This window comes from Gorilla gorilla, chromosome 6 (genome assembly GCF_029281585.2).
Source record: "Gorilla gorilla gorilla isolate KB3781 chromosome 6, NHGRI_mGorGor1-v2.1_pri, whole genome shotgun sequence".
In the NCBI taxonomy this organism is placed as follows: Eukaryota; Metazoa; Chordata; class Mammalia; order Primates; family Hominidae; genus Gorilla; species Gorilla gorilla.
Window position 1 is genome coordinate 73,486,767 of NC_073230.2, and position 26,884 is coordinate 73,513,650.

At 44.6% G+C, this 26,884-nt stretch overlaps 1 protein-coding gene and 2 long non-coding RNA genes across 5 annotated transcripts in view; 1 reads left to right on the plus strand and 2 right to left on the minus strand.

Annotated features, from left to right (window-relative positions):
* Positions 1 to 278: 278 nt before the first annotated feature.
* LOC109027736 (uncharacterized) lies at positions 279 to 5,640 on the minus strand. Of its 2 annotated transcripts, XR_008667214.2 has the most exons (5): positions 5,481 to 5,640; positions 3,986 to 4,107; positions 2,890 to 3,202; positions 2,136 to 2,246; positions 279 to 490 (listed from the first exon to the last, which is right to left on the minus strand). It is a non-coding gene; the product is annotated as an uncharacterized lncRNA (long non-coding RNA). The 2 variants fall into 2 exon arrangements; XR_002006772.4 differs by lacking the exon at positions 279 to 490 and having other exon boundaries at positions 591 to 2,246; positions 5,481 to 5,636.
* Positions 5,641 to 20,816: 15,176 nt separating this feature from the next.
* Positions 20,817 to 21,188, minus strand: LOC134758866 (uncharacterized). Its single transcript, XR_010134530.1, has 3 exons — positions 21,107 to 21,188; positions 20,954 to 21,030; positions 20,817 to 20,838 (listed from the first exon to the last, which is right to left on the minus strand). It is a non-coding gene; the product is annotated as an uncharacterized lncRNA (long non-coding RNA).
* A 376-nt stretch (positions 21,189 to 21,564) lies between these two features.
* The window catches only part of ZNF727 (zinc finger protein 727), a 39,761-nt gene continuing 34,441 nt past the window's right edge, over positions 21,565 to 26,884 (plus strand). Inside the window, exon 1 of one of the 2 annotated variants that reach the window (XR_008667211.1) lies at positions 21,565 to 21,769. Coding sequence is in view for 1 of the 2 variants with exons in the window: in XM_031012894.2 (XP_030868754.2) it covers positions 21,767 to 21,769 (3 nt within the window). In the remaining variant the exon portion in view is untranslated. The remainder of the gene's footprint in view (positions 21,770 to 26,884) is intronic. The other variant, XM_031012894.2, reaches the window with a different exon arrangement.

Genomic DNA, 26,884 nt, shown 5'->3' on the forward strand with positions numbered 1-26,884 from the left:
TCACTGATGTGAAGTGCAGAAGGCATTGAAACAGTGAAGAAGGATGATATACATGGAATAATTATATGAAGTACAATTGTGAATAAAAAGTAGCATTTGATATTGTACAATTATAGATAAGATGACTAGTATGAGATAAAAATATTTTTAATTCTATTGACAGAATAACTTCATTCACAATATTACTATTTCAAATAATTTTTTTGCTTTTTATCCAATATTACCTGAGCTCCATAGGAATCAACAAAATGAATCTTTATTTTACCACAAGAATTTTATTCATGCATATGCTTAATTTGCTGAAAATATGTGAGCCTCCCATGAAAGATTTATACTTTTATTGTGTCATCTTTTGCTGAGAAGTGGCTGTCCTGCCAGAAAACTGCTATTCTCAATTGTCCTCACACTGACTCTGCTCAACATAGTGACTGGAAGTGATGTGTGCATAAAAAGCAAATGTGTCTTCTTTGCATCTTTTTTCATCTATTGGCTGAAGAAAGAGAGAGTGCAGATAGAAAATTTAAAAAAAATCTAATCTCCGAAAAATCACAAAGAAGTTCTCTTAACCAGAAATAAGCCAAAGGGGATGGTGATGGAAGCAGAAAATGTATTATTTTGCTAAGCCTTTGAAATTTTAGGGTTTATTAGTATGACAACCTGCATTGCTTTAACAAACATATTAGTCTTTCAGTTTTAATTCTTCTGAATATGATTCAATTTCCTGATGAATCTGAACTGAGAGGAGAATAACTTATTTGTTAAAATTAAAAATGTGAGGAAAAATGTCAATTCTCATAGATAGGCCTAGGGCCATGGGTAAGGTCCTGGGTCTTCTACTTGTATGAAGATCACAGAGGATTATGACACCCATGCGTATTGAATAAATCCCATGGGTGGTACAGAGAGTCTCATAACAGGGCCGAGAACACAGATGAGATTGAGTCTTGTATGAACACACAGCCAAAAGTAGAAATTGTTACATGTCCATGTGTACACAGCTCACAATTGAGGTCCTGAATCTCACACCCAGGGGCAGTTGAGAGCTGGAATTGAGACTCTCATATACGGATCCAGTCCACAGGTGAAGTGGGAACTCTCCAACCAGGATTCAGCACACCATTGATGTTGTGACTCCTCTACTGGAACACAGCTTGGAGAAGGGATTGGGGCTCTCATGGCAGGATGCAATCCACTGTTGAGATTGTGACTCATGTACTTGGGCCTAAGTCTCAGGAGTTGTTGACTCTTACACTTGGAGTGGGAAAATGTGTGGAATTGGGAGTCTCATTCCTGGGCCTTCCTGCAGGTGTCTGTGACATGCACTTCTACATAGAACCTTCATAATTTGCTAGTCCTTCTGGTCTCAACACACAGATATCTTGTGACTTATACCTGGGCCAAACACCTAGGTGATGTGACTATTTTGCCTGGCCACTTCCCTCAAAGGAATTGTAATTGTAATATATCTCTTTACTGAGCACCTAGGTGACATAAATCTCTCCTTCCTGGACCCTGCCCACAAGTAAGGTTATGACATATCTAGCATTAAGTCTAGCACTTAATGATGTGACTGTCCTATCTTGTTTGTGCCCTGCCCTGAGGAAGCACTGTGACATTACTGGCCTAAGTAAAAAGGTAATTCAGGTCTTCTGCCTGGGACATGTGCACGGGGGGGGGGATTGTGAAATCTCTTGGCTTATCATCATGATGATGTGATTCTCCTCTCTTGTCTGGAACCTTTTTCCAGTTGGGATCACAACATATTGCTGGGCCCAGAACTGGGTGATGTTATTCTTCTCCCAGGGCCCAGCCTACAAATGGCATTGTGGCATCTCTCTGGGCCCATTGGCTAGGTGATATGACTCTGCTTTTCTGCCTGGACACTTTCCACAAAAGGAATTGTGACATATAGCTGGACCCAGCTCCCTGGTGATGTAACTGTCCTGTATTGGCCCTGTGCAAAGGGTTCATTGTGATATTTCACTTGGCCAAGCAGCTAGGTGATATGACTCTCCTGAATGGGCCCTGCTCTCAGAGAGGATTTTCACCCATCGCTGGGCCAATCATACAGGTGATGTGTCTCTCCTCTGTTGCCTAGACCCTGCCCAAAGTAAGAATTGTAATGTATCACTTACCCAGCACCCAGGTGATGACTCTCATGTCTGGTTCCTGCCCACAGGTGAAATTGTGACATATACATGGTCACAGCTCACTGGTGAGATGTTGACTCTCGTACCTGGATCCAGCTAAGAGAACAGATTTTGACTCTGATATCTAGGCTTAGGGCAACAGGCAAGGTCCTGGGTCTGGATAAAGCCCTCAAGTGATACAATGTCATAACAGGACCAAGAACAAAGGTGACATTGTGACTCTCATATGCACTTCCAGCTGATAGAATTGTCACCCTCACACATAGACAGTGCTTACTGGTGAGGTCCTAAGTCTCACACACAAATGCAATCCAGACTTGGAATTGTGACTGTCATATGTAGATGCAGCCACAGGTGAGATAGTGACTCATTTTGAACTCAGCTCAGGCACAGCAATGAAACTCATACCTGGACCCAATCAATAGCAGAAATTCACAATCCTGGACATTTTCCAGCAAAAGGTGTAAGAGTCAACACCTCTTGTGGGTTGAGTTTCCTATTTTGAGGTATAAGAGTCAACATATTTTTTTGTGGCTAGGTCCAGGTATGAGTGATCACAATGCTCACAATGAACTGAGTCCAAACATAGGTAACAATCACACCTGTGAGCACTAACTAGGTAGGAGGGTCATATCACCTGGGAGCTGGGCCAGGAATATGTACCCATTGTTCTAAGCCTCGCTACAAAAGTCAAAATCTCTCTATTGTCTTGGTCTAGCTATGAGAGTTATTACCTTACCTGTGTTTTGGGCCCAGATGTACATCACAATTTGAAGTCTGAGCAGGAACCAGGAAGAAAAATCACATCATCTAGGTGTCCCCTGTGGGAGAGGTCCAGGTAGGAGAGTAACATCTTCTTGGTGCTGAGCCAAGTGAAATGTTCCAATGCCCCCTGTGGGCAGGGCCCAGGCAGGAGAGTAGAGTCACATCACCTAGAGGCTGAGTTCACCAACATGTAAAAATATCCCCTTAGGGCAGGGCTCATGCAGGAGTGTCACGTCATCCAGGTGTTTGGTCCAGGCATATGTCACAATCCCTCCTGAAGGCAGCACCTGGGCACAAAAGGAGAATTACACCACCTAAGGGATGTGCCCAGAGATGTCACAGTGCCTCTGTGGGCAGGGCCCAGGCAGGAGAGTCACATCACATGAATGTAGGGCCCAGAGATATTTACAATCCCCACTGGGGCAGAGCCCAGGGAAAACGACATGAGCCACATCACCAGGTGCTGGGCCCAGTGATATATTACAATCCCCTCTGAGGACAGCACCAAGGCAAGAGTTACATCACCTAGGTGCCTGTGCCAGGTATATGTCACAATTCTACTTGTGGTATTAACCCAGGTTAAAGAGGCAAATCGCTCAGGTGCTAGGAAAAGGTATATGTCAAAATCACACCTGTGGGTGTGAACCAGAAAACATGTTACATCACTTGGTGCTGAAGCAGGGATATGAAAAAAGCAGGGATATTTCTGTTGGCAGGGCCTAGGCAGAATAATATTTCTTGGATGCTGGGCCCACTGATATGTCACAATTACTTTTGTGGGCTGGGCCCAGGTAAAAAAGGAGGGTCACATGGCCTAAGGACTGGGCCCAGGGATATGTCACAATTTTCCTCGTGGGGAGGGCCCAGTCAGGAGAGTCACAGCACTTGGGCGCTGAACTTAGAAATATGTCACACCAGGCACAGGGGCTCACACCTGTAATCCCAGCACTTTGGGAGGCTGAGGATGGCAGATCATTGAGGTCAGGAGTTCAAGACCAGCCTGGACAACATGGTGAAATCCCGTCTCTACTAAAAATGCAAAAAAATTAGCTAGGCGTGGTGGTGCATACCTGTAGTCCCAGCTACTTGGGAGGCTGAGGCAGGAGAACCACTTGAACCTGGGAGATGGAGGTTGCAGTGAGCTGAGATTGCATCATTGCATTCCAGCCTGGGCAACAGAGCAAGACTCCATCTGGGAAAATAAAAAGGAAATATGTCACAATGTCCTTTGTTGACAAATCCCAGACAAGAGAGTCACATCACCTAATAGTTGGGGCCAGTGATATGTTACAATTATCCATGTGGGCAGGGCCCAGGAAGAAAAATGATAGTCACATCACCCATTGATATGTCACAAGTCTTGCTGTGGGCAGGCCCCAGGTAGAAGAAGAGAATCACACCTCTTAGGTGCTGGGTGCAGTGTAATGTCACTATCTTTCTGAAGGCAGGGCCCAGGCACATGAGTCATACCTATTAGGTTCTTGGCCCAGGTATATGGCACAATTTTATTTGTGAACTGGACCCAGTCTGCAGAGTCAAATCACTCACATGTTGGACAAAGGTATATGTGACAATAACACTGTGGAAAGGTCCAGTGATAAGTTTCACCATCCTGCACATATCTTGACTCCCAGTAAAAGATTCATCATTGTGCTTATAATTTGGACACAGATAAATGGCACAATACAACCTGTGGAGAGGGAGAGGCCAGAAAAGACACATCACTTGGGTGCTGGTCCAGAGATATGTCACAATCCCCCTTGTAGGCAGAACCCTGGCAGAAGAGTCACATCACCTGGCTGCTGGGCCCAGTGATATACCAAAATCCCCCCTGTAGGCAGAGCTTAGGCAGGAAAGGAGACTCACTTCACTTAAGTTATTAGCCTAGACAGGTGTCACAGTGGCCCCCATGGGCACAGCCAAGGCAGGAGAGTGACATCACCTTGGCCCTGGGCTCAGCAATGGGTCACAATCTCTCCAGTGGGCAGGAACCAGGCAAGAGAGGAGAATCACATCACCTAGATGCTAGGCTAAGTGATAGGTTCCAATGCTTCCTGTAGGAAGAACTCAGTCAGGAGAGTCACATTATGTGGGTGCAGTACCCAGCTAAATGTCACAGTGCACTCTAAGCACAGAGCCAAAGCAGTAGAATGAAGTCACATCACCTACATAATGAACCCAGAAATAAGTCTCAATGCTCTTTGTAGGCAGGTACCAGGCAGGAGAGTCACAGCACCTGGGTGGCTGCTGGTCACACTGAAATGTAAAAATGCCCTTGGCAGGCAGAGCCCAGGAAGGAGTTTCACATTACTTAGGTGGGTGGCCCAGGTATATGTCACAATTTTATCTGTGGGCTGGGCCTAGGAAAGAGTCAGATCACTCAGGTTCTGGGCAAAGGTATATTTCCCAATCACACACTTGGGAATGTACAGAAATGAGTTTCACAGTTTCACACGAGTCCTGGCTTCATGTATGAGAGGCAACCCCTCCTGTGAGTGGGGTTCAAGTATAGGAGTTACAGTCTCAACAATGCACAAAATCCATGTACAACAGCCCCAATCTCACCTGCAGATTGTGTTCTGATAGGGAACTCACAGCCTCACAGGTCTGCTGAATCATGGTTCGAGAGTCACCAAACCACCTGGAAACCAGATCCACATATGAGAGTAACAAATCCAACTTGCAACTGCTTTTATGTGTGAGATTAAGTGCCTCATTCGTAGGCTCTGTTTATGTGTAAGAATGAAGAGCCTGTCGGCTGGGTCTGCATGCGAGAGTCACAATCTCAGCTGTTAGCTAGGCCCTATTAGAAACTCTCTGTATCACTCTAGGGCTTCCTGTGATCATCCTGAGTGTTGTAATGTTCTGTGAACTTTATACATGTAAGAGACCCAGGACATTACCTGTGGCCTAAGCCTGGCTACAGAAATCAAAATATCTCCCACTGGCTGTGTCCAGGTAAGAGAGTCATTCTTGTGCCTCTGAGCTGGACCCAGGTATATGCCACAATTTTACATTTGGGCAGGAACATGGCAGTAAAGTCACATCACCTGGGTGCTAGACCCAGTGATATGTCACAATGCCCACTGTACTCAGGGCACAGGCAGGAGAGTCACATCATCTGAGTTCTTGGTTGAGGAATATGTCACAATCCCTTCTGTAAGTAGAACCCAGGCTGCAAGAAGAGTCACATTACCTAGGTGCTGAGCCTGGCAATATGTCACAATGCTCCCTGCTAGTGGGGCCCATGAAAGAGCACAGAGTCATACCACATACCTGATTGGCCCAGAAATTTGTCATAATCTTCACTGGGACAGAACACAGGAAGAAAAGGAGAGTCACATTACCTAGGTTATAGGCCCAGTGATATGTCACAGTCCCTACTGAGACCAGGGTCCTGAAATGAGAGAAAAGCCATACCCCTTCTGTGATGTGCCCAGAGATAGGTCACAATGACCCCTTTGGGCTTGCCCACACGGGCGATGAGAGTCACATCACTTAGGTAATAAACCCAGAGACATATCACAATTTCCCCTGAAGGCAGGGAAAATTTCCCAGAGTCATGTCACAATTTCCCCTGAAGACAGGAGAGTCACACCACCTAGGTTCTTGGCCCAGCAATATGTCACAATCCCTTCTAAGTGCACAAGCAGTGAAGAAGAGTCACATAACTTAGGTATTGGGCCGAGCAATATGTCACAATTCCCAATGGAGGCCAAGATGAGGCGAGAAAGTAGAGTCACATCACATAGGTGATAAGTCCAAAGATATGTTACAATGCACCCTGTGGTAAGGCCCAGGCTGGAGAGTTACATCACCTAGGTACTTGATCCAGGTATATGTCACAGTCCCAACTGTTGGCTGGGCCCAAGCAAATTAGTAAAATAAATTAGGTGCTGTGTGAAAGTATACGCCACAATCACACCTGCGGGAAGGACCAGGAATAAATTTCACAATTCTACGTATTTCCCAGCTTTAGGTCTGACAGTCAACACCTCTGGTGAGTTGCATCCAAATACACGAGACACAGTCTTAACATCGGACAGGATCCGTCCATGAGAGCTCTATCTCCACCTGCAAACAGTGTTCCCATAAGATAGGCACAGCCTCACCAGGGTGCTGAATCTTGGTCTCAGAGTCACTATCCTACCTGTTGACCAGATGCATGTACGTGAGTCAAACTTTCAACTTTTCATTGCCTCTGGGCGTGAGATTCAGAACCTCAACAGTGAGCTGTGTCTATATGGGAGAGTGACCATCCTTATTGTTGGCTGGGTATGCATATGAGATTCACAATTTCCTCTATGTTTCTGGCTATGTTATGACACTCTCTGTACCATCTGAGATTTTCACATAATATGCTTGAGAGTGGAATTCTGCTCTGTGAACTTTGTTTGTATGGCTCTAAGATCTTGCCCGTTACCCTAAGCCCAGGCAGAAGTCAACACATTTTCTCTTGCCTGGGTCCAGGTATGAGAGTCATCACCATGTTTGTAAGCTGGGTCCAGAAATGAGTCACAATCTTACCTGTGGTCAGATCTGCATATGACAGTCACAATTTCAACTGTGAACCCTGTCCACAAGGCAAAGTCAGGACCTCACTAATGGGATCTGTCCATGTGTGTGGGTGACAATTCTTACTGTCAGCTGGCTGTGCATATGAGAATAAGTCTCAACTTTGTATTGGGCTGTGTTGACACTCTCTGTACCACCATAGGGCATTATGCTGTATGCATGAGTGTTGTGATTTTTTGTGACCTTTGTGCAAGTAGAAAAACCCAGAATCATCCCCATTTCCTAATCCTAACAATAAGAGTCAACATGTCTTCTACTAGCTTGGTCCAAGTATAAGAGACAACACTGTGCCTGTGAGTTAGTCAAGAAATGACTTCCCCTTCGACCTGTGGCCAAATCCACATATGACAGTAACAATTCCAACTGTGGTCTGCATCCATATGTGAGATTTATAACCTCACCAGTGGGTTGTGTCTAGGTTTAGGAATGATAATACCATTGTTGGCTGGATGTGCCTATGAGAGTCACAAACTCACCTGCTTGTTGGACTGTGTTATGACACAGCTCATACCACCCAAAGGCTTTATAAAATATTTGTGTCATAATCTCCTGTGACATTTTATAAGAAAACCCAGAACTTCACCCACCTCGGCTGGGTGTGGTAGCTCAGAGTTAAGGAAGGTGGATCGCCTGAGGTCAGGAGTTCAAGACCAGCCTGGATAATATGGTGAAACCCTGTCTCTACTAAAAATACAAAAAATTAGCCAGGCATGGTGGCGGGTGCCTGTAGTCCCAGCTACTCTGGAGGCTGAGGCAGGAGAATCACTTGAACCTGGGAGGCAGTGGTCGCAGTGAGCTGCAGTCATGCCATTGCACTCCAGCCTGGGCAACACGAGCAAGACTCTGTCTCGAAAAAAAAAAAAAGTGTTTTTACCATTTAGTAGGAGGAAAAAAGTTTTATTTTCATCAATATTTGCATTGTATTTTAATGCACAGCAGGAACTTGTAAAAGAAAACCCAGAAAAATAACTAGGATAAGGCTGGGCACAGTGGCTCATGCCTGTAATCCCAGCATTTTGGGGGACTGAGATGGGTGAATCACCTGAGGTCAGGAGTTCAAGACCAGCCTGGCCAACATAATGAAATCCTGTCTCTACTAAAAATACAAAAAATTGGCTGGGCGTCATGGCAGGTGCCTGTAATCCCAGCTGAGGCAGGAGAATCTCTTGAACCTGGGAGGCAGAGGTTGCAGTGAGCCAAGATCTCGGCATTGCATTCCAGCCTTGGCGACAAGAGCAAGACTCCATCCACCTCAAAAAACAACAACAACAAAAAAGGATATAAAAATCACACCTGCAAAAAGTAAGTAGATTAACTTTACATAATATACTTTTCAGGTGAGGACTGGCCAGCCTCTGCCAGTTCTCGAGCACACTCAAAAAAACTAACAATTATCAAGGGTAAGTATCAGGGGAACCAGCCCCCCAATATTTCAATGTAGGTTCTTCTCTATTTTCCCTAAGTGTCGGCTGGTCTGAGAAATAAAGAGAAAGAGTACAAAAGAGAGAAATTTTACAGCTGGGCCTCCAGGGGTGATATCACATGTCAGCAGGTTCCATGATGCCCCCCGAACCACAAAACCAGCAAGTTTTTATTAGGTATTTCAAAAGGGGAGGGGGGTATGAACAGGGAGTAAATCACAAAGATCACATGCTTCAAGGGGCAATAAAAGATTACAAGGGCAGAAGGGCAGAGCGAGATCACAAGGCCAGGGTGAAATTAGAATTACTGATGAGGTTCCATGTCCCACTGGGCATGCATTGTCTTGATAAACATCTTAACAGGAAGCAGGGTTCGAGAGCAGACAACCAGTCTGACTAGAATTTGCCAGGCTGGAATTTCCTAATCCTAGCAAGCCTGAGGGCACTGCAGGAGACCCGGGCATATTTCATCCCTTATCTTCAACCGAGTAAGACAGACACTCCCAGGGCAGCCATTTTAGAGCCCTCCCCCTGGGAATGCATTCCTTTCCCAGAGCTATTCCTTGCTGGGAAAAGAATTCAGCAATATTTCTCCTATTCACTTTCTGCAAGAAGAGAAATATGACTCTGTTCTGCCTGGCCCCGCAGGCAGTCAGACCTTATGGTTATCTCCCTTGTTCCTTGAAAATTGCTGTTATCCTGTTATTTTTTAAGGTGCCCAGATTTCATATTGTTCAAACACACATGTTTTACAAACAATCTGTACAGATAACGCAATCATTACAGCGTCCTGAGGCGACATACATCCTCAGCTTACGAAGATGACAGGATTAAGAGATTAAAGACGGACATAGGAAATTATAAGTGTATTGATTGGGGAAGTGATAAATGTCCATGAAATCTTCACAATTTATGTTCTTCTGCCATGGCTTCGGCAGGTCCCTCCATTCGGGGTCCCTGACTTCCCACAACAGGTAAGAAATAGAAAAGGGAAGGCCCCCCTCCAGCTAGTTTTCTCCCTCACCATGAGGCTATTTTTTGCCAGTTTTGTATCAACAAGTAGAAAATGGAGTCAGAATGAGATTTGTACTTTTGGGGACTCTGGCAGTGAGAAACAAAGTAGAATATTAGATAGGCTTAGATATCCTAGAGGAAGGTTTCTAGGTTACAATTTGAAATGCACCAAAAACTTGTGTGGTGTTAATGAAACGACTCAACCACTCTGGGTGTCAGTTTCCTCACCTGTATAATGGGGATCTATGCCTACTTCATCAAGTTGTTGCCAGAGTTAAATTCACTATCTTTTTTTTTCTTCTTTCAGACAGAGTCTCGCCTCTGTTGCCCAGGCTGGAGTGAAGTGGCACAGGCATGGGCCATTATGCCCAGCCTAAATTCACTAATATTTAAAAGTGGCAAGTGTCCACATCATTAACAAAATAGTATCAGACGCCAGGCGCAGTGGCTCATGCCTTTAATCCTAGCACTTCAGGAGGCCGAAATGGGTGGATCACCTGAGGTCAGGAGTTTGAGACCAACCTGGCCAAAATGGGGAAACCCCATCTCTACCAAAAATATAAAAATTATCCGGGCATGGTGGTGGCAGGCACCTGTAGTCCTAGCTACTCTGGGAGGCTGAGGCAGGAGAATCACCTGAACCTGGGAGGCAGAGGTTGCAGTGAGCCGAGATCCTGCCACTGCACTCCAGCCTGGGCAACAGAGCAAGACTCTATCTCAGAAAAAAAAAGTTATCAGACTTCAAAATACACAACAGAAATAATAATGAAACCAAAGACAAGATTCCCTGCTTCCTAAACAGTCCAGCAATACCCAAATGAGAAGACTGACAATTAAGTTGAATTCTTCACAGCTCCACTGGAGAGAATGAGCATAGGGGCTCCAGCAAGATAAGCACATGGCCAGTGTCCAGTGACTAGTCTGGTGAGGGTAGAATCCCTAAAGACCCTGTGAAATACAGTTACACAACAGGCTAACAGGAAAGAAGTGGAACAAACCAGGCAAGCCAGCAGATACTACCAGGAGTGGGTGAGCAGAGGAGAGTCAGAGCCACAAAATCTAACCAGAAGACACCAAATTGCAAGGAGCTTCTGCTCTATGCATAGCAGCTGTGGCTGCATCAGGACCAGTCTTCTCAGATAGCTGCCGTTAGACAGCACACACCAAATATCAGTGCTTCTAAACACAGGTCCAAAGACTCTCCTCTCCATTAATCCTCATTTTAAAATGATGGATAGGCTCACATTACAACATTCCCTTTTGACACTTGTGGGCAAGGGTAATCAGACACCATTACCTAAAGAGGGAACAGGGACTAGGGTGAGAATACTGAGGGACTGGGGAGGGATGCATGCACTTTACCACACAGACTGTCCCTAGAGGCCCTACTGTTAAAAAGAGCAGAGACTGCCAGGGGTGGTGGCTCACGCCTGTAATCCCAGCACTTTGGGAGGCTGAGGCGGGTGGATCATCTGAGGTGAGGAGTTTGAGATCAGCCTGGCCAACATGGTGAAACCCTGTCTCAACTAAATATATAAAAATTAGCCAGGTGTGGTGGTGGGCACCTATAATCCCAGCTACTCGGGAGGCTAAGGCAGGAGAATCACGTGAACCCAGGAGACAGAGGTTGCAGAAAGCCGAGACTGCACCACTGCATTCCTGCCTGGACGACAAAGCAAGACTCCATCTCGAAAAACAAACAAACAAAAAGGGCAAAGCCCTAGTATTCTGCTGTCATCTCCCTATACTTCCTCATCTTGCCACCTGCATAGATGACACATGGTTTCTCTTCCTTTCTTTACAAAGGCACTGATGAACCCAGGTGTAATTAATCCTGAAGTAGCAAATTCTTTATAAGCTTCACAAGTACAGTAATAGAATTCAATGGTCACAATCATGTTTTCCCTTTTTTGACAGTGTACCACATTCAGAAATCACAAATGAGAAACTATTGGAAGTGTGACATGAATGAACTATTACTTTCATGTAGATTAACAGCCAGATTTTTACAGATTAGATATAAAAACAAGAAAGCTGGTACCAACTTTGTGAAAGTAACTTTCTTCCTTCCTTTTTTTTTTTTTCTTCTGTCACCCAGGCTGGAGTGCAGTGGTGCAATCTCTGCTCACTGCAACCTCTGCCTCCAGGTTCAAGCAACTCTCCTGCCTCAGCCTCCTACGTAGCTAGGATTATGGGCACATGCCACCATGCCCAGCTCATTTTTGTATTTATAGTAGAGACAGGATTTCACCATGTTGGCCAAGCTGGTCTCGAACTCCCAGCCTCAGGTGATCCACCCACCTTGGCCCACCCACCTTGGCCTCCCGAAGTGCTGGGATTACAGGCCTGAGCCACTGCCCTTGGCTGAAAGTATCTGTTTCTGAGGACATAGGATTTTAGGGACATCAATTATTAAGAGGCTACATGGAAGCAGAAGTGCTCCTGGATGTTTCCACTATCTAGACAAAAAATTTCAACACATCAGTCCCAGCAAGTTTAGTTACATCCCTGACTGCTGTAGGTGATGAGCGTTCCATCCAAAGCAGAGATGTTAAACTTCACAGGTTTCAAATGACCTCCAAGTGATCCACACCTTGAAAGTTGCTCCCACAAAGCTGCAGCGCCATCTGTTCTGGAGAGAGCTGGTCACCATCCACGTCTTTGAGACACTGGCCAGTCAGGTCTCAGGTGAGATGAGGCCCATGGCTACACGTGTAAAATATCAAAACAATCATCATGTTTAGGGTGATTTTTTGGAGGCCTAGATCCATAAATGGGTAGGTGAAAATGGCCCACTAGACACATGCCTGGAAATATTGGGGCTTTCTCCTCTGCTTTTAGCAGATCCCAGTGTGCCAATAATTACTGTCCCTCATGTCTCAACTTCCACTTCCACGAAAAAGGGGTCAGTGAGGTCGACATTTTCACCAAACCACAGCCCATGTTACCCACTGCAAAGCTGAAGTTGTATACGGGCGGCCCAGGAGGCAAATTTCTCCCAAATGCTGCTGAACTGGAGCTCTGCCTGGAGTAAGCAGAGGCCGGTGGCACAATGTACAATGTCTCAGACAGACATCAGGCCAGTTTCCGTAGTACTTTAGGAAAGCAGGCAGCTCCCTGGGCTGGAGGCGGCGCGATGTCATGGAAAGACCAGCGGGTAAGAATAAAGAGAGGAAACCGAGCTGCTCAGTCGAAGGTGGGACCTGCCAGATTTAGGCAAAAGCGAGGTGTACTTAGAAGAGTCACACCTTTCTCACTGTCCAGCCCAGATTTATCCCTCATATCCCTCTCCAAACTCACTCCCCATGGAGAGAAGGCAGCAGGGGGTGAGCGGGCACCACTGCTTTGCCAGGTCCACACCACCCTGCCCCTCCCACTGAGCCCGGTGCCTGCTGGAATTGTAGTCCTGCAGCCAGGCGACCAAAGAGCCGGGAGTCGTTGAGAGACTACAACGCCCCGCATGCCCGGCGAGGTGCGCAGCGCCCTGCCTCTCTCTCTCTAATGGCTGTGCCCCAACCCCGAGCCCGGAGCATGCTGGGATTGTAGTCCTGTAGTCCTGCAAACAAGGGGCTGGGAGCGGTTAAGAGACTACCACTCCCAGGCCAGGCGCGGTGGCTCACGCCTGTAATCCCAGCACTTTGGGAAGCCGAGGCGGGCGGATCATGAGGTTAGGAGATCGAGACCATCGTGGCTAACACGGTGAAACCCCGTCTCTACTAAAAATACAAAAAAGTTAGCCTGGCGTGGTGGCGGGCGCCTGTAGTCCCAGCTACTCGGGAGGCTGAGGCAGGAGAATGGCGTGAACTCGGGAGGCGGGGCTTGCAGTAAGCCGAGATCGCGCCACTGCACTCCAGCCTGGGCGACAGAGCTAGACTCCGTCTCAAAAAAAAAAAAAAAAGAAAAAGAGACTACCACTCCCAGCATGATGCGCGTCCCCAGGGCTTCGCCCGCCCCCAGCCCTGGGAAATAATACTGTCGCTTTGTCACTAAGGGGCTAGGAGCGATTAAGAGAGTACAGCTCCCAGGATGTACGGTGATGGCACCCGTTTCAACTCCGCCCCTCTGAGCGTCTAGAGCGGTTCCCCCATGCGGAGGAGGTCCTGGCTGTTCCGAAATCTCGCCTGCCTGCGGGGAGCAAGCGTGGCTTGGGCAGCACATCTTAACCTGTGATTGTGACATCATCGCCCCTACCTGAAATGCCGGCTTCTTGGGCGGAAGTTTGATTTTTCACAAATCTGCAAGGGGCAAGGAGCCTCTCACAGCCTGCTCATTGTGAAGTAGTTAGGTTTACCCTCCTGCAGCTCAGCTCAGCGCACATCTTTTCTTTCCTTATCCCGTCCTTTCCCTCATCCCTGCCTACCCCGCTTCTGACATGCATAGTGCAGCTTCTCCGTAAAGGTGGAGCTAATGACCCGTGGGCCTAGCAGTTGTTAGGCCTTTTGGGAGCTCACGATGGGAGCTCCCTGGTAAGTGAAACCGTCAGTTCACTGCCTAAAATGACAATACCCCATCTCTGGTATTTTTGCACTTGCCTCTTCAAAGCCACCTTTTCCTTTTTCTGTGTCTGGACTGTCACAAATCCTCCTCTGCACCCCAAGAACACCCCATTGGATTTCCGGGCTGGCTGCTTGGCCTACACACCTGGGTCAGGCCTCTCGCAGGGATGCTCCTGCCACTGTAATAAAGAGGAGAAAACGTCACAGGGGAAAGGCCTGACTCCTTCGTACAGTCAGGAAACTCAGCCTCACAGAGAAGGGACCCCTCCCTTATTTTCGGAGTCCAAAATAAGCCATTGTGGGAGCCACATCCACCACTTTTGTGACTCCCACACAGGTTGGTTCCCAGGAATCAGGTGTCTTAGTGTTAATACGGGCCAATAGGACAAAACAGGACCCTTGGTCCTTCACAAAACATTAGGAATATTTGTGTACTGAGGTAATGTACAATGTCTTTTTGCCCTGAATAGGGCTTCCTTAGAAACTCTTTTAATAATCATTTTTAAATATCACTCTGGAACCACTTTTAGTAATTTGCTGAAGGAACATCACAGTAATATCTTAATTCTTAAATATCTTAATTCATCCCATGTTTTTCTTTTAGTTTTTCAAATTAACTCTAAGTAATTCATACTGTACATTTCCGAAATTGAAGTACACACAGCTTTAATTCTGCGCAGGGAGGATGCAGCAGGAGAGAATATCCTGGGCACATCTTTCTGGAGAATCATTTTTACCACAAGATGTGTAAGAAACAAATTTATTTCCAAAGTAAGAAATTAAAACTCTAGAACAAGGCTAGAAAGTCATCTGCCTTTAATAACCCTTAGTCATCTATGCCTGATATGTGAGACTTTCTCCAAGATAAAAACTCTCAAGGATAACCTATTTTCCATCTATATATATATATATATATATATATATATATAAATTAGAAATCATAGAAAGTCAATTGAAAGCCCTGTCATGCCAGTTTCTTAAATCACAATATGGCCTATGGCCTTGGTATGGTTTTACTTGGATTTTTTTTCTGGGATTTGTTGACTTTGCTTGGATATAAAAATTGGGGGTTTTGGCCTGTAATCCCAGCACTTTGGGAGGCCGAGGTGGGCGAATCATGAGGTCAGGAGATCGAGACCATCCTGGCTAACATGGTGAAACCTCATCTCCACTAAAAATACAAAAAATTAGCCGTGTGTGGTGAGGGGCACCTGTAGTCCCAGCTACTCGGGAGACTAGGCAGGAGAATGGTGTCAACCCGGAAGGCAGAGCTTGCAGTGAGCTGAGATCGCACCACTGCACTTCAGCCTGGGCGACAGAGTGAGACTCCACCTCAAAAAAAAAAAAACAACAACAACAACAAAAAAACTTGGGGGTTTTGACCAATACTTTTCAGCTATTAGTTGTTACTTTTGTACCACATTTATTGGTAAGACTCTGTCCATTTTCTTCAAACTTTTTTTACTCTTTTTTTCAGATTCAATAATTTCTATTGTTCTGTCTTTTTCTAATCTATGAATCAACCTAAAAGTACTATTTTAAAATTTCATTATCTTTCTATTTGGTTCTTTTTAATAATGTGCATTTCTTGCTGAGATTCCACATGTATTCATTCATTATGAGAATGTTTTTTCTTCACCCCATGACTATAGTTTTAATGGCTGCTCTCAAATACTTGACTGCTGATAACAACATCTTGGACGTTTTGGGGATAGCTTCTAATGCCTGTGTTTTGTCTTGTGCATGAATTACATTTTTGTGTTTCTTCTCATGTCTCTTAAATTTTAAAATTGTGTTTTGAAAACTATAAATAATACTTACAGAGACTCTGGATTCTGTTGTATTCCTTTGAAGAGTGTTGTTATTTTTTGAAGAGGGAGTTAATTTGGCTGGATTCAAATTCAGATACCCATCTCCCTTTCAGTGGGCACAGCTAAAATTCTCATTCAGTTCTTATCTGTACGTATATCCTATGTATGATATATAGATGTGTGTTTCTATATAACAATATATGACATTGTATCCAGATTTTACCATTGTTATTTGTGAGAGTATTGTTCAACAAGCTACTCCACCATTACTGAAAGCCAAAACTTCAATTTTATATTCTTTTTGGATTTTACATAAATGGCATTATATAGTATGTATATTTTTACATCTACTTTCTTTTGTACATCACATTTGTAATATTCATCAGTGCTGCTGCAGATATTTAAACACTGAGATTACAGGCATGAGCCAACATGTTCAGCCTATAATATTTTAGGAGGCTAAGGTAGGAGGATCACTTGTGGCTGGGAATTTTAGACCAGTCTGGACAATATAGTGAGACACTCTCTCTACAAAAAAATTAAAAATTAGCCAGGCATGGTGGCATGTGCCTGTCATTCCAGCTACTCGGATGGCTGATGCAGAAAAATCAATTAAGCCCATGAGTTCAAGGCTGCAGGAGGTGATGATTAGAATCCTGCACTCCAGTCTGGGTAACAGAGCAAGACTGTCTCTTAAAAATATATATATAAAAATTTAAAAGAATTTTATACATGATGTTAAATTACACATAAAACTAACTATTTTAACTATTTTAAAGGTTTCAGTTGACATGAATTAAGGACACTCATTAATTTGCTACCATAATTTCCATGTATAAAAAGCATTTTCCATTTTTTGAAACTGAAACTGTACCCATTAAACAACAGCTCCTTGTTATTCTCCCTCTAGCCCCTGGGAAACACTCTCCTACTTTGTGTTTCTATGGATTTACTCTTAAGTACCACACATGAAAGGAATCATATAGTAAAGAAATCATGAGGAAGAATGATAAAAACGTATCACATGCTTATTAATTTTGAATAAAAACACCAACAGTGATCAGTAGTACATGGTGATTATAAATAAACAGATAAATGAGAAAAAGGAATTGGCAGTGTGCATTGTATTTATGACAATGGGACCTCAAGTACCATAGTAGTGAGTCCTCTGCCCCAGTCACAGGGCTGGTCAGTGGTGGAGCTGGGAGCCCAGTGTAGCTGTCTGACACCCGGATCCCATGCCTAGCCCAAATGTCACTGAGCTCTAAGGTACTTTCCTCCTGCTGGTCCAGGCACTCAGTGTTCCCTAAGATTTATCATGGCATGTTCTCCATGGCCAGGAGGGTGGTGATGCTGGACTACTGGGATAAGAGATCCAGCTGGCAGGCAGGTTGTAGCTACAGTACAGAGGCAGATGTGAGGCTAGTAGAATCCACATCCCTGGCCTCCTTCCCAGTGCCTGCCCAGCTGGAGTGCTGGGTCCCAGGGGTCATCATGCAGCAGGGCCTGACACTGACCAGGGAGCCATGGCCACAGGCTCTTGGCAGCTGGCCCAAAACAAATATTCTCCATGCCCTCCGACAATCTGCTAGACCCTCACCTCTCAGTCTTACTGAGCCACTCCGTTAACTGGAGGCAGACCCGAAATTGCTCCACAGGCTGAAGGTGATAATTGTCTGCAGACAGCTGAAGCAGCTGCATCTCCTGGAAGACTTTGATCTCCTGCAGCTAAAGGGAAGGACAAGTGGAAGATGTGGATAGGAGGTTCCAGGAGACAGGGATTATGAGATTTCAGGGGACAGGCCTTGAATGGACACCCAAAAGTGAGTACTTATCCCCATTACCACCCGACGGCACAGGGTGTTGCCTCCATCCTGGGCACATTTTCCAGTTATCTGGTGATGGGAGACCCTGCCAGAAAGGATTTTGTGGATGGGAGTGAGCCTGGGATGGGCAGGGCTGGAACCAGGATCCTGAGGCTTGGGAGAAGAGAATCCAGGATTACATCCTTAGATCTCAGCACTTGGCAAACCTCCTCTCATGAGAGCCTCACGGCTGCCTCTGTGAACTGAGGCTTCAGGCCTATGAATCTATGAATCTTCCCTGTGAATGTTGAAGACTCCACATCAGCCACCAGTCCCTGTTCCCTGAGTGGTGAAGCTGCAGAGCTGCCTGCTTGCAAAGCCCAGTGAGGTTTGGCCTGAGCTGGACTCAGACTCTCCCTCAGGTGGTGCCAGTGGAAGGAGAGTAAACTTCCTACTAACCAGGCCTGGGTGAAAAATGTTGAAGGGAACTTGTGGGGAAGAGAGGTAACAGGGGCTGGTTTCTGGGGCTTTTCTCTTAAGGGCCTCTTCCTGTTCTCTAATGCCAGGCAGCCCCAACCTATTTTCAGAGTTGGATACAGACAGCCCCTCCTCCAGAAACTGGTTTTTGATTTCAGTCCCCTACTCACACCCTCCATTGTGATGGGTCTCTTTATCTGTGTATCAAACCTTTTCAATAAATCTAAGATGCAGAGGATGGAATCTAAATCTGAGATTGCAGAGGCTCCATCCTCTGTATCTTAGATTTACTGAAAAGGTTAAGCTGGGTGCAGTGGCTCATGCCTGTAATCCCAGCGCTTTGGGAGACCAAGGCAGGTGGATCACTTGAGGTCAGGAGTTCAAGACCAGCCTGGCTAACATGGTGAAAACCCATCTCTACCAAAAATATAAAAAATTAGCCAGATGTGGTGGTATGCACCTGTAATCCCAGCTACTCATGAGGCTGAGGCAGGAGAATCGCTTGAACCCGTGAGGTGAAGGTTGCAGTGAGCAGAGATCATGCCACTGTACTCCAGTCTGGGCAACAGAGCAAGACTCTATATCAAAATAAATAGATAAATAAGTTAGATACACAGAGTATTCTCCCCAGGGGCATCTGTGAGTTTTACCTCTCCACTCTCCCCCAGTGTTGCCCCAGCTACTCACCTTCCTTTTTTTTTTTTTTTTTTTTTTTTTTTGGTGTTATTCACATTTCCCTGGAAGTCAGACAGCCAGTGTTCATTAGAAAGGCCCCTTAGACCCTTGGACTAGGTCCCCTCCCCACTCCCTTCATACTGCATTACTGCCAGGACCACCAGGGTCAGGGCATGTGCACAAAGCAGGAGTTGGGTCTGCAGCAGGTTCTGGGGTTCAAAGAACGGAACAATGGGAGCTGAGGCTCAGGGACCTCCCGCCCCAACTCTCTCTGATGACAGAAAAACTGGAGGCTCCCATTAAAAAAGTGCTCAGGCTCAGATGAGCTGCCTGCCCTTAGAGAGGTCTAAGTTTACTCTCCTTCCATTGGAACCACCTGAGGGAGAGTCTGAGCCCAGCTCAGGCCAAACCTCACTGAGCTTTGCAAGCAGGCAGCTCTGCAGCTTCACCACTCTGGGAACAGGGACTGACGGCTGATGTGGAATCTTCAACATTCATAGGGAAGAGGGGCCTGATGCCTCAGCTCACAGAGGCAGCCGTGAGGCTCTCATGAGAGGAGGTTTGCCAAGTGCTGAGATCTAAGGGTGTAGTCCTGGATTCTCTTTTCCCAAGCCTCAGGATCCTGGTTCCAGCCCTGCCCATCCCAGGCTCACTCCCATCCATATAATCCTTTCTGGCAGGGTCTCCCATCACCAGATAACTGGAAGATGTGCCCAGGTTGGAGGCAACACCCTGTGCCATCGGGTGGTGATGGGGATGAGTATCCAATTTTGGGTGTCCATTCAAAGCCTGTCCCCTGAAGTCTCATAATCCCCTGTCTCCTGGACCCTCCTATCTACATCTTCCACTTGAAAAAGCCAAAGACGCTCAGCTGCCTCTCCCCAACTCTCTCCCCTCCTCCTAGCTGGCCTCCAAAAACATGAACCCCCATGTTCCCAGGTTAACTCTGTGGTGAGATTTTAACAAGTCACAATGTTATGTGGTCCCTGCCCCCACTATTTCCCAAATCCAGCTCTTCCAGGCTTTTACTCAGATTTGTCTTATAGAGGCATTTCAGGGACTGTTGCCACAGGAGGGAAGGGCTGAGGGAGAAAGGCCCCTTGCTCTTCTGATGTGGAGGCCTCCGGCTGTGAGGGAGGAGCTCTTCCCTCTGACTCCCTGGAGCTCCTCCCCATCACAGGGACACTGCCTTTTTGCTGCTTTAGCCTCATCTGGCCTCTCTGTGGTTTCGTCTCCAGGGTGGCCAACATGGATGTCTTCATCTGCCAGAGTCAAAGGAAAGGTCAGTGATACTATGCTCCCTTCACCCAGTTATGCCCAGTTACACTGACCTGGTATCCTGGATAACTGGTGTGAGTAAGCTGGTCCAATGCTCCTGTCATCTCCAGTAAGTTCTGATTCTAGATTGACTCCCTGCTCCAACACTCCCTGTATGTGGAACCTTGGGCATGCAGCCAGGCCTCCCTGAGACTGTTTTCTCAACTTGAAAGTGTGATGGGAACCACCTACCTCACTGGGCCTTGTGAGGACTCAGTTATATGTAGCTGTCACCATTGTTCTCATCATCTCAGGAAGAGCCAGGCCCAAGCACTCTCAAAGTTCTTTTCTCCTTTGAAGCTCATCATTAGCCCCTCTCAGTCTCATCATCCCTACATTTTTTGGATAAGAAAACAGAGGCCCAAAGAGGGCAGTGATTTGCCCAGGGCTCTAGAGAAGAGGCCGGCTCCTTCCCACACCTGGAGGCACTGACCCAGCTGACTTTACCCCGCAGCCCAGCACTATCCCTGACTAGGGTCCCATCTTCGTTCTCCATGCTTGTTTAGGTCCTCAGGCAGGCTCAGCTTTGGTGGGAAAGAAACAGGGTGTTTTGGGAGGTCTGGGTGAGTGGCACCTCTAACCAATCTGCTAGGCCCTCACCTCTTAGTCTCACTGAGACACTCCATTAATTGGAAGCAGACCCAAAATTGCTTCACAGACTGAAGGTGATAATTGTCTGCAGCCAGCTGGTGCAGCTGCATCTCCTGGAGGACTTTGATCTCCTGCAACTAAAGGGAAAGACAGGATGCTGAGACAGGGCCTGCAGCATACACATAACTATAATTCAGAAATTGATATACACACACGTAAATATAATCAGAAAGTGATATAATCTTATATGCAACGTTACATACAAATGTCCCTCAGGCAGGGCCAGGCCCCCAACACAAGGAGAAATCGCTGCCTGAACATGCTGCAGGCAAAAACCTGTCACTCTTTCCTCATTCAGCCCAGTGTCTCATTACATCTCCTGTCGATCAGGGTCTAAATGTGTGGGGCGGAGAACCCCAGCCAATCAGTGGTGCTAGCGTGAAAACTGCCCAATCAGGTGCGCAGCTAGAGAGGAAGAGGCGGGCTCTTCAATATGGCAAGGCCTTTGTCTCCTAGCTCCTAGGCTCTGAGTCCAATACCCGTCTGTACTATTCCATCTCTTCCGCTCCATTAGCTCCTCGGTGACTCCACCATAGCCCCTGTTATCCTGTGACCTGCAGGTACTGGGAGATCCATAGGGAAGAAGGCGGAACATCCGAAGGCTGGGAAATGGTGAGTGCGCGGAGAGGGTGTCCCGAGAAGGGGGAAGAGGCTGTTTGAATCCGGCCGGAACTGGCTGCGGTGGGATCTTGGCCTCGCGGTCAGCTCTGCAGCAGCTCCGAGTCCCCGTGGGCACAGTTCAGTCCTCACTTACCTCCGTCGCAGATTAGGAGCTGAGCCAGCAGCCAAAACCCGAGCGTCTTGTTTTGTCCATAAAGGCGAATTTCTTTCCAGCCCAGAGCCTTTTTGGGCAGCTCTGTGTCGCAATCCCGAGTCTCCTCCAGATTGTGCGGGGACGTCATAAGACGAGAATCCTCATTCAGGGTCTGGAGTTCCTCCGTGGAAGAAGCAGTGGGCCTTGGGGTCCCCAGTCCCTCCTTTCTCCTTTTAAAAATTGTGGCTTATTTTATTTATTTATTTTGGAGACAGTGTCTCACTCTGTGCCCAGGCTAAAGTGCAGTGGCAAGATTTCGGCTCACTGCAGCCTCCACCTCCTGGGCTCAGATGATCCTCCCACCCCAGCTCCCCAAGTAGCTAGGACTAGGGAGACATGCGCCGCCACCTTACCTGGTTTTGTGGTTTTGTTTTTTGTTTGTTTTGTAGAGACGGGTTTTTGCCATGTTGCTCAGCCTGGTCTCGAACTCCTGAGCTCAGGTGATCCGGCCCCCTCGGGCGTCCTAAAGTGCCGGGATTACATGCATGAGCCACTGTCGTAGCCTAAATTGAGGCATCTTTAGGATATAGTTTCGAAGTGTTTTCCAGCCCAACTCTCCTATTTAAATGTAATACCCCATGTTGGAGGTGGGGCCTGGTGGAAAGTGATTGGATTATGGGCGTGAATTTCTCATGAATAGTTTAGCACCATTGCTCTTGATATTGACCTCTCGATAGTGAGTGAGTTCCCTGAAGTTCTTATTTAAAAGTGTATAGCAACCCCCTTGCCTTCTTTTCAAGCTCCTGCTTCACCTTCCACCAGGATTTTAAGCTTCCTGGGTGGGGCCCCCCCCCCCGAAGCAGATGCTGGTGTTATGCTTTCTGTACAGCCTGTGGAACCATGAGCCAGTTAATCCTCTTTCTTATAAATTACCCAGTCTGAGGCATTTATAGTAATGCCAGAACCGATTAATACAAACAGTTTATTGGCACAAACAGCAATTTATGAATCAGAGAATACCCAACTATGGTTTGGGGGCTCAAAGGAGAGACTTGGAACAAAAGCCTTTTGTAAGAGGTATGAGGACGCAAACCAGATTCAGTATTTGATTGGTTACAGTTATGTATTGCATTTGCACCCATCCGGTGGAAATGTCCTGGTTATGTACTTAGAGCTTTATTGGCAGCTTGTGGTTGATTAAGCCTAAGTTTTGTGTTTTGTTTTGTTTTTTTCTCAAAGTTAGTAATTTGTAAGAAATTCCTTCGACGTAGTTAGGTTTCCTTAGGCAGAATCCCAGAGCATCATGGCCATTTCAGCCTAATTGCCAGCTATTTAGTTATTTTAATGCTCTACAGGGTCGTTGGTTTTGTCTGCAATTTTCAAATGTTTGGCAAGCAGGGTCTCAAATCCAAAACTTCTCCCAGCCTAACTGTTATAGGGACTGTAGAAAATTCTACATTTCCAGTTTCTTTCCCACATTCCCCAATGCCGACTATCCCTGTCCAAATCACATTATCAACTATTAGTCCTTTATTTAATTTCAAAACGGACGTGGCATTTTAATTGTTTATTTTTGTTTAAGAGAGCAGTAGGTGGCTCTTTTTAATTTCGTCTGTTCGTGAACATTTCACATAACAGGAAAGCAGAGAGTAATCACCTGATGCTCTGCGCATCTCCTCTCATCTTCTCTAGGCACGCGCGCCTTCCCAGCATGTCTTTGGATCCTTTGCAGGGTGATGTGTCCTCAGTCACTCTCCTGTATTTTCCTGGTTCCAAGTATTACAGCTTTCTGGGGATGATCCAAGATACCCACAAGGACCATGTCTCTTGGAGTGTCTAGCAAACATTAGCCCCTGGGTCATCTCCTTTCAGAGAAGAGCCTGAGGTATTGGGTGGAGCCTCTCAGGGGAGCAGCTGGATGCCCTCGTGCTGAGAGCAGTTTCCTGATACACCCTTCCTCTAAAAAGCTAACTAACTGCTTTAACATTAAGATTTTTTCCCTCTCAACCCTAGCTTTCCTTTCTGCAGACACATTGGTGCTCAACCAATCAGGTGCTGGTATTGAGGGAAAAAGGCACAAATGCATCTTGCCCTCTGGCTTCTCTCAGGCTTGTGAAGGAGAATAACTGTCCCAAAGTATAGGAAAGACCCACCCTAGTGAGGGCGTGTATAAATTTGCAAAGCAAAATACACATCTGCCACACAGGGGGCAAGTGCAGTGTCTTTTGGGAGAGTGATGATCAAGTACTTTAGTGAGCAGAATGGGGGTGGGAGAATCTCTCAAGTGATTGACACATGAGTCTAAAACATCTGTGTTCCAGTCAGCACTACTTCACCCCGTGTTTGTTGCCTTGAATATATATGTTCAGTTATTTCAACTTCAGTTTTTCATTAATTGTATAATGGATTTGATCATTAGAGCTTGAAAGATTAAAAAAAACCACAAATGTTTTCTAAGAGAAAAGAGGTAGATTTCAGAAAAAAAATAGTTTATATTCCATTGGTTAAAAATTCTCATTTACCTTTTATGTATTGCACAGTGAATGTAGTAAGATTCTGAGGTCTGTTCTGTTTTAGCATGATTTCAAACAGAATCCCAGGGCTTAGCTTTGGGAATGCTACCTGGGAAAAGACAGAGGAAATGTCTGTCTCATGATGGTTGCAGAAAAATAAATACATTTTTACAAGAAAGCGTGGTAGATTAACACGTAAATTACAAACATTCATGAAAACGTCAGTTTCTGTCTCGTGCAGAGTGGAGAATTTGTGGTAGTGGGCAACTCATTATTTTTTAGAAAAATTTCTACTTCATAGGAAATATTTATGTGTACACAATAAAAAAGTATTTGCCACTATACATACATATCTTTGCTCAGGTAATACGTAACCTAAAGCAATATGATTGTCTAGTATAATTGTAGCCAGTAAATCAGTAGCTTTTTTTTTTTTTTAAGCTGCAATGGATGCAACAATTTTATCAGTAATTCTTTCTAAGCTTATAAAAATATTTTAAATCATATGTTCATGGGAAGTGACACCTCACCAAGGCAAAAGCATTTTTTCCAATAAAATGCATGAAGGTGTTCTTTGAAAGCCAGGCAGATAATTAGCAGATTTTTTTCAAATAGAATCTTCATCTAAAACAGATTGGTGGCCAAGCCTGCAGAAAGTTAGAGAGAATTTGTCCAGTGCTGGGTTTTTGCAGAGCTATGTATGGAGAGGGCGGTGACCAAATATTCTAAAAGATATTGGTCTTCAATTTAGTGGCACAGGTATTGGCCAAGAAAATCTAATATGGTTCCTTCCAACAAATTTGAAGTAAATCTTTTTCTTCATAAAAATCTTGTTTAAAAAAGAAAATCAAATTTTATTCTTGTATTATTATATTATTATTAAAGCTAATTTTAAGAAAACCTTATAAACAGATGTATTCAATCTCAGTCAGCTGACCATACAAGATAAGATTTCTAGAAACATTTTATAACCCCTTAAAATTTTCTTTATTCTCTTTCTCCAACTTTCTATATACATTGAATTTACCTCATTTTCTTTATCTTTTATTCTTTCAATTTTATGTATTCTTTAACCTCTAAACCCAGCAAAATTGCCTTCCCTTTAAGAAAAACCACATCCTCTTGTCTCTTTCTAAAATAATTTTTTTCACCAAGAAACACATCTTATTTTCCTTGTACACTCTGTATGTAAAATTGTTTCTCTCCTTAACAATAGTTTTAGTTATTATATCTTAGCCAGAATTTTAATTTTTAGTAATCTGAATATATAGTGAAAGCCTGAGAAGTAAGCAATTTTAACTATTAGTCATGTAGTAAACATTTAGAAATCTATATTTTATAATTTTTAGAAACATAGGATTTTAAATGGAAACATTTTTAATGTGGAATGGGACATACTTACTGACAGATCTAAATATCTTTTGTTTCTGTGAAGAAACCAAAAATATTTAGCTTAAACTTATATTTAAAAATTAATATCTTAGCATTTTATCTTATTTAGAGATAATCTAGATATTTAATGAATAGCCATTATTTAATGTAGGTTAGCAACAATCTAAGATTATAGTTTCCATAAAGATTTGAGAAACTATTTAAACACATTACAAAACAATTAGTATTGTAAGTTTTAAGCTTTTGTCCCATTTACATCTGTTTTATTTATTTATTCTTAATTATTTTTGTAAAATCTCATGAAACATTAGACTAATACACTCATCTGAAGTTAAACTTTCTATTATCCATTTTTGTATTACTGTATTGGACAAGTTATAAAAGCAATAAACTTTCTACATATATATATTTTTCTATATATATATATATTTTGCTGAGAAGTCAGAAGACACTGTTTTTTATTAAATCAACAAACTAGTCATATTTGCCAAAAGATTTACTCAATTCACATATTCTTGAAAAATATTTGGGCTTTTTTTTTAATTCATGAAAACTTATTTATCTTTAATTTAGTACCATGTAGATAATATACAAACACATTTATAGACATATACATACATGTAGACACAAAATATAACTTACTCATGTTTGTATCTAACAGCCCTAGAGAGGGAGTTCATTGTAAAAGGGAGTAGAGCTTCAGGCCCCAAAAAAACCTGTTTACCCACAACTTCCGGGGCTTCATGAGGAAAAACAGGTACCCTGCCAAAGAAGGAGAAGCCTGTGGCGCTTTATCTGTGTTCTTCAAGGGGTCCCAGGCTGCTAGAAGTTTCCTTTAGGTGTCCTCCTTAGTGACAAAAGGTTTTAAGTGGAAGATGAGAAAGATAGAAGTAAATGGAAGAATTAATTCTAGATGAGACAGTTTGAGATTTTGTTTTCCAAACAGCCAGTAAAGTTTTACATTATCCTTGGCAAAAATCATGTCAGCAAGAGAAGAAACAGGCACATAGAGATACCAGTTTAGGGAGAGAGAAATTCAGTTGACAAAAGACCTTATATGAAAAAACC